Source organism: Polyergus mexicanus, unplaced genomic scaffold (genome assembly GCF_030449975.1).
Source record: "Polyergus mexicanus isolate NDT 795.1 unplaced genomic scaffold, iyPolMexi1.0 SCAF_15, whole genome shotgun sequence".
Classification (NCBI taxonomy): domain Eukaryota; kingdom Metazoa; phylum Arthropoda; class Insecta; order Hymenoptera; family Formicidae; genus Polyergus; species Polyergus mexicanus.
In genome coordinates, this window is record NW_027223335.1 from 6,207,979 (window position 1) to 6,221,610 (window position 13,632).

Here is a 13,632-nt window from a genome sequence, read left to right on the forward strand (position 1 = left end):
AATGCACCTTTCACAAATAAATGTGTCTAAAAAAATAATGTCTAAAAAAGAAAAAAAATTATTGATACTAATTTTACGTAAATGAAGAGGCCAAGACCACGTCATGGTCGCGTGCGATTTGCGCAATGCGGGGCTTCACTGTCGAACATACTATTGCTACATAAAGCTTCGGATAAGCTCGTTATATACTGGCGCAAATCTATCGCGACAGACTGATTAAATTGATATACATGACTGTGTCTTTACTTAAAATAAATTTTTGATATTATAGGGAAGTAAAATTTTCTCTCTCTCTCTCTCTCTCTCTCTCTCTCTCAATTTATTATGCGTGATAATTTAAATATCAGATTGAGACTGATTTCCGAGAAAATTAAAATTGAAATTTGTACTTTGATTATCTAAAATGGCACACACATTTTTGCGTGTGTCAATTCAAATTAAAAAAATTTTTGGAACTAATTATATGTATCTTTTTTTTTTTTTTTTTTTTTTGTTAAAAAATAGAAGAAGAAACACGTTTTACGTGCTTAAATTCGGACAATTTTTATGGTAAATGCATTCTTTTTTTACTAGAGTAACTCATAATGAAATTTTCATAATTTATATTATTCGTATACATTTTTTTATTAAAAGCAAAATTCGAATTATTTCGAAATAAGTACGTGCGCGCAAAATTTACGATCGAGAATAATGAAGAATGATGATTATTTTCCTAAGAATAATAATAATATCGACGGTAGTTGGAACTCGCAATAATGACAACAACTTGTCGTGCTTTGCTACTACCTTCCGAGTTTAAATCGCATCATTCCCGCGATCAGTTACGTTAACGGAGCCGGTTGATTCAACGTAGTCGAGGCTAACAATAATAATAACGATAATAGCGATACCGTCGGGGAATGCACCGGGGAATTCTCCCGGACACGAACGGTAAAACGACAAGGAGCCTGACCTCCTAACCCCTAGACCCGCGGGCACGCGATCACGTTTTCTCGCGGCTCATCTTTTCCGTTACGCGTAATTTTACGCGGCGTTCGCGCGCGCGCGTGCGACACGATCGACACGGCGCTTTTAACGCGCGACAGTGTGTGTGGTTGCGCGAACCTTGTCGCGATTGTCGTGTAACCGTTGTCGAGAAAAATTACTTATACCGAATAACCGGTATTCGCGCCTCTACCGGTGCAGCGTCTTTCAAACTCGACGTGTCTTGGGCGAATGTCGCGCAGACAAGCTTTCATTGTCACCTTAAAAGCGATCGTGACGTGATTTTTGCTGATCGCAGATCTCGATTAATGACACTTATTTTAATCGAACGGCAGACTTGCCTGCGTTTGATGCTTTCTGATTAATGATTAGGCGAACGGTAATTTTCTTTACACGTTGATCAATTCTCGCATAATTGTGTCAGATGGATAATAATTATACACCGTTAAAGTGTTCCTTCCTGATCATTGATATGTTATTATTGTACTCCCTCCGGCATAAGTTAATATTAATTATATTTTTTAATTGGCTATCTCTCTGTCTCCTTCTGGATCCTAATGTAACATAGAGAAAGAGAAGGTTCAGCTACCGTTAAATGACATTGATAGAACTATCTCTTGTCACGTAAAATCTATATGTTTACCGATCATTGACATATTGCTACGTCATATAAAATCAATGTATTATCTATTGACGTATTTCCAATACGTCACGGAAAAATTGCATATTGCCTATTATTTATGCAATGTTATAATATCTCTCGCGTGTATGTGTGTTAGCTATTGTATTTTAATATCAACCCTATGTTACTGATCATTATTTATAAATATCCTGTATAGATAAGCGACTAGGCAATCTTTAGATATAAAATGTAGCGGTAAATGCTATAAATTTAACTCTCAAATAACATTGTCAAGAAGGTGTTAATCATCTTCAAATATCTGACAGTCTTGTATAGTCATATGCGCGTATTTCATCTACTCAGCTTTTTAAATGTGATTACGTTTTTCATTGTAACGTTTGCGAGAAATTTTGAGACAACTATGTATTCTGAAGTATTTTTCCTTCAAAATATTATATAAATGGATCTATAATTAATAGATCCATTAATAGATCCTATTGTAACAGTATACACATACACATATATATATATTAACATTTTGAAAGGAGGAAAAAAAAATATATATATATATATGTACATACACACACAAAAAAAATAGTATGTCATTTATGATATTTATTCATTTTTTGCTAATCATTACCGATGAAAAATGTAGGAAGACATTGGATAATCTAATAATAGTCAAAAATATGAAGTAAATCGATAGTTTACGCTCAGTCTCAATATAGAACTATTGCATATTTTACATTATGTTGTAAATAATATTAATAAGTAATATAATAAGCTTATTTTATGTCAGAATGAATTTTAGAGAAAGAAAATGAGAAAAAGATCTTTAATTTTTAAGTTTTAAATGTTCACAAGAACTCTCGCATATATTTCAGCAATAATTTATGTAGAAACCGTTCAACGTTATTCTTTTTCTCTCGTCTGTTGTGAAAAGATGCGGGAACAATTATCGGCTTATTCTTTTACATAAGCGTCGTTACGTTTATCCAATATTATATCGCAATTTGTTTTTACACGCACATATCTTAGTGATTAATTTACGCGTGTATGTATGTGTAAAAGGTATCTTATAAAGTTAGGACAAATTTTCATGTTTACAAAAATTATAGAAATGCAATTGTGTCAATTATGACAAGAAAACTATTTTCTCTCTTCCCGTCCATTTATATTCTATAATTATCTATCCATAAACTTGCATAGAACGTAAAATGTTATAGCATAAAAGACTAAACGACACATTGTAGGAGAAAAATTGCGTTTTAGCGTCTTCTCGCGTAAATACGTTGAATTTTCCCACCAGGTCTCACCTTTCCTTCGCGTATTCGTGCTCGTCAGGTCGCGAGGGAGCCTTAGCGAACGCGACGAGGATGACGGGAAAGGCGGCGGCACGTGGGGGCTACTCGTGCATCGGCGAAGTAACGGTGTCCGGTAACCGCGTCAGAGCCGGTGCTAGCGGTACTCGCCGGCGTTCCGTTACTCGACCGACAGATCCGCTAAAGCGACTCGAGCTCTCTCTTTCTCGCATGATGCGCGCGCGCTCCTTTCTCTGTCGCTGCCGCCGACGCCGACGCCGTCGCCGTCGCCGTCCCTCGTCACCCGGGCAAGTACCGGCGCATCGTAAGAGCCCCCGCTCTGTCTCGTCGGTGCGATTCGCGTGCTGGTAATGGTCCAGCGTTACGCCAACGCGATTCCGCGATTACGCGAGCGAGATCGTAGACCCGACCGCCGTTTCTTGTACGTTATCGATTTTAGAATACAAATCGCGAAACGCGAGATGCTTTTTTTTTTTTTTGATGAACGTAAATAATGAAAGACTAAAATGTTTCCTCTCCCGAGATGTTAAGTACGATTCATCGATATACATGTTTCAGCAGCGAATATTTTGAGAAATTTGCTTCCTCTTTCTTCATGAAAGTTTAAATCTACTATACTTATCAAATCCATAATTTTCGAATGCAATTTAACATTGCAAAATTACGACATCTCAAAAATAATTAAGACAACGTAAAATTCTAAAAAATATTAAACTTTATAATTTTTCAGATATTCTTTAAATGTCTTTTAAACTTATCGAACAATTATATATCTATATAATTCATCAATTATTTCGCCTTGGCAAATTTTAAACCGTGCATTATGTTTTTCCCATTACACATTCATCTTTTTATGTGGATCAACATATTTATCTATTATTTATATTTCTGATATCACGCTTTCTTTTTTTTTTAGTTTTTCTGCTATCATTTAGACAATCAAAATTGCCTAATATAGCCTAATATCTTTTACAATTTTCATTTAAAAAAGAAACGCTAACATCAAGATTAAAGAAACTTTCAAACGATTTTCTTTATTTGTTCCCATACCTGTTCCTGTGATCGGTGGTGACGTCAATTGCGAACTGCTTATATCCGGAGGTTGTTGTGTTTGTTGTTGCTGTTGCGGTTGTTGTTGTTGTGTTTGCTGCTGTTGCTGCTGCTGCTGCTGCTGCTGCTGCTGCTGTGGACTGTTTGCAGCTACGTGTACAGTGCCCGGACTCGCAGCGCTTTCAGCCATTTTTCGCGCAGAAATTTGCTTTCAGCAAAAATACGGATTATAGCATTTCTACGCGATAATCGTTGACGACGGCGTCCTTGTTATTGCGTTGCATCAAGGCCAGCGACAAGATGAAAATGGATCAACTGTCTAAATAGTCGGTCGCTTTCGATATTGCTCGACAAGGACAAAGTGCTTTGAGCTTCTATCCCATTATATTCTTGTCATATATAGATATTTGCGTATTTATTGCAGATTAGTGTCGATTTATTTACATCTATTTGTAACCGTTGAAATCATCGTCTGAACATTTCAAGAAAGATCTCTCTAAAGCGTCTTTCTTTTCGAAGCGCCCGATATTCCGTGCTATTTTTGCGCTTCTTAATCTTTCGTTGTCGCTTGTGTTTTATTGATATTTATATTGGCGAGATAATGGCCTTATACCTTCTTGTGTTTATTTAGATTGTCATTAACGGCTTGTATCGGTGCGCCACGCTTTTACAATATTTCGACATAACGCGCCAATGTCGGAGAGAGTTTCGCTCTCGATATATGTGTCTTGGATCGATTCTTCGACAAATATGACCAAACATTTGTTTCGATTCATCTTCAAGATCTAATCAATTTTGCCAACTTGAAAATATAAAGACAGAATGTGAAAGCGATGACAAAGGTTAAGAAAGAGGCTTTCCGGAAGATCGTTCAGTATCACTGTACATTAGAAGAAATTTTCGAAAAATCACCATTTTTAACTTCGGGCATTTAAGGGAGGAAGCGTCATTTGCATTCCCGTAAACGAAGCGAGTGATTTTTGTATACCAAAAACAGGTGAAATCGAGATTCGGATCAAGAAGGAAGGAGCGATAACAAACATCAGGGAGGAGAATATGAAACAGGGGTAGTTGGGGCGGCCTCGAGTGGCAGTCTGCCGAGTCGATAGGTCAGTGGGTCTCGTTCGGAGAGGGTCGCTTCGATTCAACCACGCGTTTCCTTCACGCGCAGCCTCGAAACAGCAAGGGAGCGTAACGGTCGAAGTTCTTAGACCCGGCGCGAGTTCGATCTGTACGACCGACTGGAGAGACGAAGAAGCGCGAACACACTATCGTCGAAACACGAGAAACTTTAACAATAGTTTACCTCGAGAACAATCGATTATTCATATATGTATATATATATATATTATATGTAACAATTTTATAATTTTTTATTTTATACTCCCGCGTAGAAATAGGTTTCTTTAACGATACAATAATTGTAACGATCGATTTTAACGATTGCGGCTTCAATAAAGTCGCGTCAACGAAGCACGTCACGCAGGATAACGACTGATTTTTATTGCGAGTTTCGAGGAGAGAAATATTTTAAGATGAATACGCGTGAAGACTGTTTCACCTTTGCACTTTTTTCTTCATTTACAAGTTGCATTTATCGCCAGGTCATTTATGATGATGTGATGTTTCAACAAAATTCGTTATTATTATAGAATCGTTTGATTTATGTCATCACGGTTAACTCGAGATAACTTGGATCCGATTCGAGGAAATGAAGAGGCTTCGCTTCAACCAAGGCATTCGTGATCTCGCGCGATTGGTAGGTCGACAGGTATCCTTCGAGGATCCATGTCCGATCATGGTTGTCGGTTATTGGCTCGCCCTTTGCGGATATCATTTATTGAAGAACATCGGATAGCCGATCGGGTCGAAGGACGAACGATGAAGGAGCGAGGCGGTGCTCGCGACCTTCGACGATTAATTTGGCGGCTACGATCGATATCTCGTCATCGGCCAGCAGCCTCGCACGCGATAAGATACTTTAACACTCGCGACGAAACGCTACCATCGCCGTTTCGCGATCGTTCCTCGAGCGCGATTATCCGTGTCGCGATGTTTCTCCCCCGTTGACAGTTGCCGTCACGTCAATTTCGTCATCGATCACCACACTGCCAAGAATGTCCACACCGCGAACCACTCGTCGTCCTCGCATATTCTGTCCGGTATCATCCACGGTATTTCTTATTAGGAGTTTAATGAAATGCGTTATTTCCGTTGTTAATCAACAATTTTTATCGTCCTCCGAAGCCCTTCTTCGTACCTGTATGTCAAATGTTTAGGTGTTTGTACGATCATCGGCTTAATGCCGGGAGAAACAAGCCGATGCGCTTGAATGTTGTTGAAGATAGCATCAGAAAAGCACGACAAGCTCAGGGTTGATACGAGCGCCTCGTGGTTTCACGTCATTGTCCGTCGTCTTCACCGATGATGGAATCGGAGGCTCGCAGGTCGCGCGAATCAAGGCACGTTACGTTTTTCGTTGGAAATCGCAAGCGAATCGCGCGCAGGATGAATGACTTTGCGTACTCCCGGGTTCGTCGTCGAGGAAGGAGCTCGTCGAGTCCTCGTCCCGGGCTCAAACCTTCCTACCTTCCTTCCTTCCTTCCTGCCTTCCTTTCGTTTCGGCGTTATGCACTTTGCGGGGCACCAGTGGCTCCTGCTTACATCGACCGTCACCAGATGGCATCCGGGAACTTGACTCGCCCCCGAGCAGCCCCGTTGCGCCCCCGGAACCCTCGCCATCACCACCCCGTCCGGATTACACTACCTATAGCGAGGGATTTCGCTATCTATAGGGAGAGACTCCCGTGCAATATTTATGACGCAGGTGAAAGGATTTTTCTCATGCCAAAGTCACTATTTAAGTTACGACGTAGAACAAAGAAGTCAGATAAATAAAAGGCTAAAATAGTATAGGGGGAACAATATGTATAACTAAATAATATAATAAATAATTGATTGAATGAATGAATGAATGAATGAATGAATGAATGAATGAGTGAGAAGAAAAATTATCATTTATATCGATACTGTTAATTGATTCCCATTTTTCATTTCATTATATTTCATCATTCTTAATGTTATACAAGATATAACCGTATATGCGCGAAAATATAATTTATATTTATACTTTTTTTATATCACATAATTGACACATTTAATAATTCTTATTATGGTATGTATATTTTTGAATAGTTTTTTCTAAGGCGATAGTTTTTTTTTAATAAATATATTTATATTGAAAATGATTACAAATATTGACGTAGCGTTGTTACGGGGTTGAATTGCACACCGGATGTATTAACGAATGAATCAACTAGCGTAAAGCGGCCTTTGCACGATTCGGAGATGATACACCCTTGCGCATGTGCGACTCCCGCACGACTTCGCTACCCTTCCTTCGATCGCGTTACTAGCCCCGAGTTCGTTGGGGGATAGTCTTATCGGATATTTTCTCTTTCGATGACAGACACGATTCAAATCCAGAAGACAGCGATTCATATTATTTAATATTTCTATCAATAAATAATCAACGAGACAAAATGAGACGACGTCAGCACATTTGTCGAGAAGTATCGAAATTTTGAAATATTCTTACTATTGGAAAAATTATGCGATTGAAATTTTTGTTAAATAATTTTTAATTCACGTATACAAGATAATAATTTTGTTAACTTAATATATTGCTATAATAATTTAAAAATAAATTTTTCTTCAAATATATATATATATATATACATATTATGTACATATCGATACGTACATAGAAACAAATTACTCGCTTATAATTTGCGAATAGATTAATGATGATAAAATCTTTCATTACTAGATCCTTTTAATCTCGACAGCATTTCTCTCTCCGTTTTCGCGAGTCGCTTCATATCCCACTACCGTTATCACGCACACCCCTTTTCGAACGGATCTGCAGTTCGAGCGTGTCCGTTTCGCATTAAAATCGTCTGCGGGACGCGAATGGAGGGGAGCCACGCGCGAAATGATCCCTCTCCTCCGAGTCCTCGAGGAGGCTCGCATCGAGGCTCGACGCGAGAGCCGTTGCATTTTCAGAACGGTACTCCTAACTGTATCTCACATATATATATGTGTATATGCGCGTGTGTGCGTCGTGCCGCTCACCTGTCGGACAGCCGCGCGCGCCGATCGCCGAATAACAGCAGCCGATGAACTCAGCGCGCGACCGGTGCGGCCATTGATCAAAGGAGAATTGGTACATCTCGTTAGAATCATGTATCGCGAAAAAGAAAAATGCTTTGTTTCCATCCTTATTATATTGAAAAATTTTCCATCTCGAAAAATATTTATAATATATTCTAAATCGGAATAAAAATTACAATAAATTATATTTTTATATAAATATTATAAAAATAAGTTATAAATAGATGTATCGGAGATTAATTTTTTTCCGTCAAATTTAGATCATATATGTATATCTCTAATATTAAATTTTTTATTCAATTTAACACTTGCCAAAGAGTATGGTACATGTATACATGTACATAATAATTATTAATTTATATTTGGAGAATTAAATTTTGTGAAGATATAACATTTTTTAAATGATGATTCGCGTAATTTTTTTTTTCCCGTTTACGATATTATATAAATAAATTAAAGGAATTGTGCTCGTGCTCCTCGAAGAAGGATGCATGAGGAGAGAGAAGCAACGGTTAGCGGATCTTCTACGCAGATATTTACGTATATGCGGGTCGCGTGTACGGACACTCACGTAATGTGGGCCCGTTTGCCGGAGATACCGTAAGACCTTGCGACGTTACGTCACAGCGATAGAGAACTGGCGTGGTTAGGAAGACGCACGAAGGACGACAGAGAAAGGGGTAAAGGAGAAAGGAAGGACTAACGCACTTCTCCCTCGTACGGAGATGAACTCTGCGTGTTTTAAATTAGAATTCTTAACGCGCGTGGATAAATTCTATTTCCGTCCACATACACACGATGTCCCGAAACGGTATATATATATATATTGTGTTACGTTTGGCTTTGATCTATTTTTATCGGAAATTTATTGAAGACTTTATAATTATCGAGATATTTCATATCTTGATATATCTCGATATATCTTGAATATTTTCAAATGTGATTAAGTTATTATTAATAATATAAATAGAGAAAAATAATTTAATTTTAATAATTAAGCAGTAGATTGTTTGTTAAGCATAAGATAAGAGATTATGCACGCATATATGCATGTGTGTGTGTGTGTGTGTGTGTCAAAATAATATGCTACAAAGTATTAAAAATTAAATAGATTTCACGAACAAAGCGGAAATTAAATTTATTTTAAAAATTGTATTTTAAATATATCTCTTTCGTGAAATTTAACTATGTTAAATTAAATTAGGTAAATAGAATAATCATTTAAAATGATTATTTTTTAAAATAAAGATAATATTAAAAAAAAAAAATAAAAAAATAAATATCTTTTAAAGAAAATTGACTAAAATGCTTCAGTTTTTTTTTTTTTTTTTTAATTTAATTTAGATTGATTCGCGAGAAATAAAAGTAGGCACATACGGTTTCGAAATGCGTTCAGCGTCGCACGATTGAATTCGTAAAAGTAAATCGGGCCAAAACAGCCGTTGACTCTCCGCATGAATCAAGGAGAGTGGGTTAGAATCATGGATTCCCGCTAGTTTTATACCGTTTGCCGTTAAGTTTTTCATGCGTGCGCGGGTACGTGCGTGAGTACGAATTGCGGATGTTTGGCTTTATGCGAACCGATGCGTGTCCTGATAAATTCTCATCGCGTGCAACGAATCGCTCCCGTTGCGCTCGGTAACGAAATTTTTTTTTCATCGATCTCTTTCATTTAATTTTCTAATTTTCTCTCAAGTTTCATATTAACAAGCGCTTACCGTTCTCATTATAAATGAGAGTAATAAACTTGTAAACGAGATATTAAGTTATATTAAAATTATAAACTATCTATAACATGTCTCATATTCTTTTAAATAAACATTGAAGTAAATTAATTTGTTTAATTATAATTTTTTGATTATTCAATGAATTTCTCAAAATACAAATTTCTCAAGTACATTTTGATGTATCGTACATTTAATAAATTACAAGACAATATTTTTCGATTTGTCATTTTTTGATTATTTTAGATCAGCCTAGAATTGGAAAATTTATTCCCAAGATAATCAACTTTCTACTTTTCCAAATAAATATATTACAATTTTACAAATCTTATCTTGGACTATATATATAATATGGTTTATAATCTAAATTCTAAATAATGCTTAATTTAATTTCTTTTCAACTTTCTTGCGCGTTGATTTATAAATAGCTAAAGAACGTCTTTTACCGTTCGAATTGACGTACCGTTATCGTTCAAGAGACTTATTGTTTGTTCTTAGTCATTATTATCTTTTATATAGAAAATCAAACGACGCGACGAGTCAATGGACGAGTCCAGCGCCAAGTGGCGCGACGCTTCGTTAAACGTTTTGCAAAATCGCTCTTTATCGTTCCTGCTGGCTTCGGTTAAAATCACCAGACCCTTCCGCAACCCCGTCCGGCCCAGTCATCCCACCCCTCGACCCGGACCTCTCCTTCCCACACCCTCCGTCTGCCTGTCGGCGATCCGCGTCCACGTGTTTCTATCTGCGGTCAGTGCACTTTGCTGCACGAACCGCGGCCGTTTACCGAAGGTCCACGCAACGCGACCGCGCTTAATAATCGTCCTCCGGAGGATCGTCGACCCTGCGCGCCCGGGAAGAGCGCAAGAAAACAAAGCTAGCATACGGAATTCGGCAGGTTGCACGGCAGGGAAAACGGTCGCTGCATATTACGACACGTGCGATAATAAATGAATATGGAATTTTGTTTGTCGATGATCGGAATGATTTCGAATTGTATATTGACAAGCTGGATTCATCGAGGCATTTAATTTCAATCGCTGGAAAAAATCTGAGGGTTTTTTTAAATTATTGAAAATTTAACGAAATTTAGAAAAATATTCTGGAGGACAACAGTTTTTCGAGTATATCAATTTTAAATCTGAATGTATAAATATAAATATTTCGTATTTTATTTCGAATCTCTATCTCTACAAAGAGCTTTTATTCTTCTACAAATTGATTCATCTTTCTTTATATGTCTCATTGTGTTTTTATATTAATAAAGTATTTTATAGATTCTATAGATTATCATTATTTTAGATTTATTTTCTTGATATCATGGAATCAATAAATCCGTGATTATTTATATACTTTTTGTTTCATAAATTTCTAATATATAAATTATTCAATCTCCTAGCTATCTCTTTCATAGTACGTCTTTATATCGACAGTACTACGAATCTCACAATATAGGTACAATGGATCCTCGTTTTATAGATCCTCTGTAGAGATTCCTGGATCTATGATTCTTCGATTCTTTGCGTATTTTATAGATCGATTTCGTCCAATGATCTCGCGGAGTCTGCTTTTATCAGTTCGAGATAGAAAGGATGTGTAAAGACGGAAGTAAGGGAGGTCACGGAAGATCTTCGCCCGATAAAGGAATACGCGTGGGTTCCGGTCATTCGTCTCCATTTCGATACTCCCTGGCTCGAACGCCGCCGAGTATCTCCGTGTCGTTGACACGTACTAAACGGAATGCGATGTTCGGAAACATAACGTCGCGTGGACGTCGCGGAAGTGGAAAAAAAATGCAGATGCAATCGCTGCAACGCAACGTACTAATGATGACGTGAGTATTTTTGTATCGTGGATTGCTGACATCACTTGCGCGGAAATATTCCCATCTAACTCGCCTCGTCATCGCGAAATCATTTTTGTTCTCCGCTGCCCAATATTCTTATTAGTCGACAAAGAGTTTGCGAAGGGAGCAATGTAATTCAATGGACGCTAATGAGAGATAAATGATTTATATTTAAGTAAAGATATTTCTTTTTTCTTATGGAATCGATTTAGATAAATATTTGATATTTTCAATTATCGTCAATTCAAATTAGCTATCGATGTTATTGCGAATGTAATTTAAGTAATTGGAGAATATGATTCTTCTATAATAATTTTTTAATTGTTACTAAAATTAAAGTCAAAAAATTTTTTCAACATTACAACATTCAATTTCTAGCAATCTAAAAATATTTTTTCAATATCAATTTATTCTTCATAGTATGTTTGATTATATAATTTAATCACTTGTACGAAAATTTCTCAGATTTATATTTGAATATTATTAAATTGTAAATATAATTCAACATATTAATAAATAGCGATTTCACTCGAATTACTACGGTCTTAAATTTATTAATCTTTTGCTAAAAGAAAGCACTATAGTTTCTAATTTAAATAATAATTAATTTTATCGCGTCATCGCTAATTCGTTCTCAACTCTCGTGATCTACGCGCGAATAGATACGAATACCAGTAGGCCTAATAAACACGGAGAGCCAAGGAGAATTTTATGGAGTGACAAAGAGCGATCGAAGGGTAGGAGCCAGAAAGAGCGAGAGGTAGAAGATAAACAAATGGCCCTAGGAAGTTTTACGGCCGGGTGGGATTGCTTCGAATCAGGCAGGTAAGGTGCTTCGACGCGAAGGAGAGACATCGCTCTCTCGCCACGTGGTGACGCCGGGGGTCAATGTCCTCTGGACGAGGCTCATGGAGGTGAGCACTCGTGGAGGTGAGCTACGGCCGGTGACTTTGCCGCGGACTTGCCTAAAGTTCTCGTCGTTCATCCCGCCGTTCATTCTTTGCGTCTTACGAGACGATCCCGCCGCGATCCATCTCTTTGTTCCGCGTAGATACCGTCAGGAATTTTTGTCGACCCCCCCTCGTGGTTCAATCACGCGACAGCCATCACGCGCAGACCGTCGTGATTGATGTGCCATCGTGTATATTGTACATCGCGCTATAATAGATACGCGTGCAGAGAACGATACGAGGTTGAGTATATCATTCCGTAGGTACATCGAAGACAAAGGGTTAATTACTAACGCCTACGGGTTTCCTTCCGGGCCATTCTTTGCTACAAAGTTCTTTTTCGATCAGCAAAGGGAATGTCTGAGAAGGCAAACGCGTTTGCGTGTTCATTACGATAGGCTATGATACGAGATTATACCTCGCATTCATTGTTTTGACGCTAATATTAGATTTTTAAGATTGACAAGATTACTGATTATTGATATATTTATTTGTAATTTATAACAGTTTATTATAAATAGTCTATTAAATATAATATGTAATGTGTATACGGAGAATATATATAAAGATTTTCAGACATCATTTTTTCATATTGAATCGCATCGTTATATTTTTACGAACTGAAGACACATTATCGTAAAAGAATCACTTTAAAATTCATTTAAAAGATAATATCTATAAAAAATATTTCGATTATTTATAATTATTCTACATAATATCTTTTAAGTGTGCCTTATTAAAGTGCAGTGAAACTTATCTGAATCTTCCTATTGACTGATAATTTTGATTTACTGATAACTTAACAGTATTGATTTTTATCATTCATATTTTTTCTCATTCCTCTCATAATTAGTTATCTTCGATATCATCGCTTCTCGAAGATATTCCTAAAGCAGCGCAAGATTTCTCCCTCAATCTATGTAGGAAATCGCTGGAAGGGAAATACGTTACATGGTCCGTG

The 13,632-nt window shown here is 37.2% G+C and overlaps 1 protein-coding gene across 5 annotated transcripts in view; it reads right to left on the reverse strand.

The window, feature by feature from the left end:
- Positions 1–6,620, reverse strand: part of Hr3 (Hormone receptor 3) — an 81,194-nt gene extending 74,574 nt beyond the window's left edge. For all 5 annotated transcript variants that reach the window (XM_070307678.1, XM_070307676.1, XM_070307675.1 and 2 more), the window contains exon 1: positions 3,979–6,620. In XM_070307678.1, the coding sequence (XP_070163779.1) occupies positions 3,979–4,168 (190 nt within the window). In that variant the 5' untranslated portion in view covers positions 4,169–6,620. The remainder of the gene's footprint in view (positions 1–3,978) is intronic.
- Between the last annotated feature and the right edge of the window lie 7,012 nt (positions 6,621–13,632).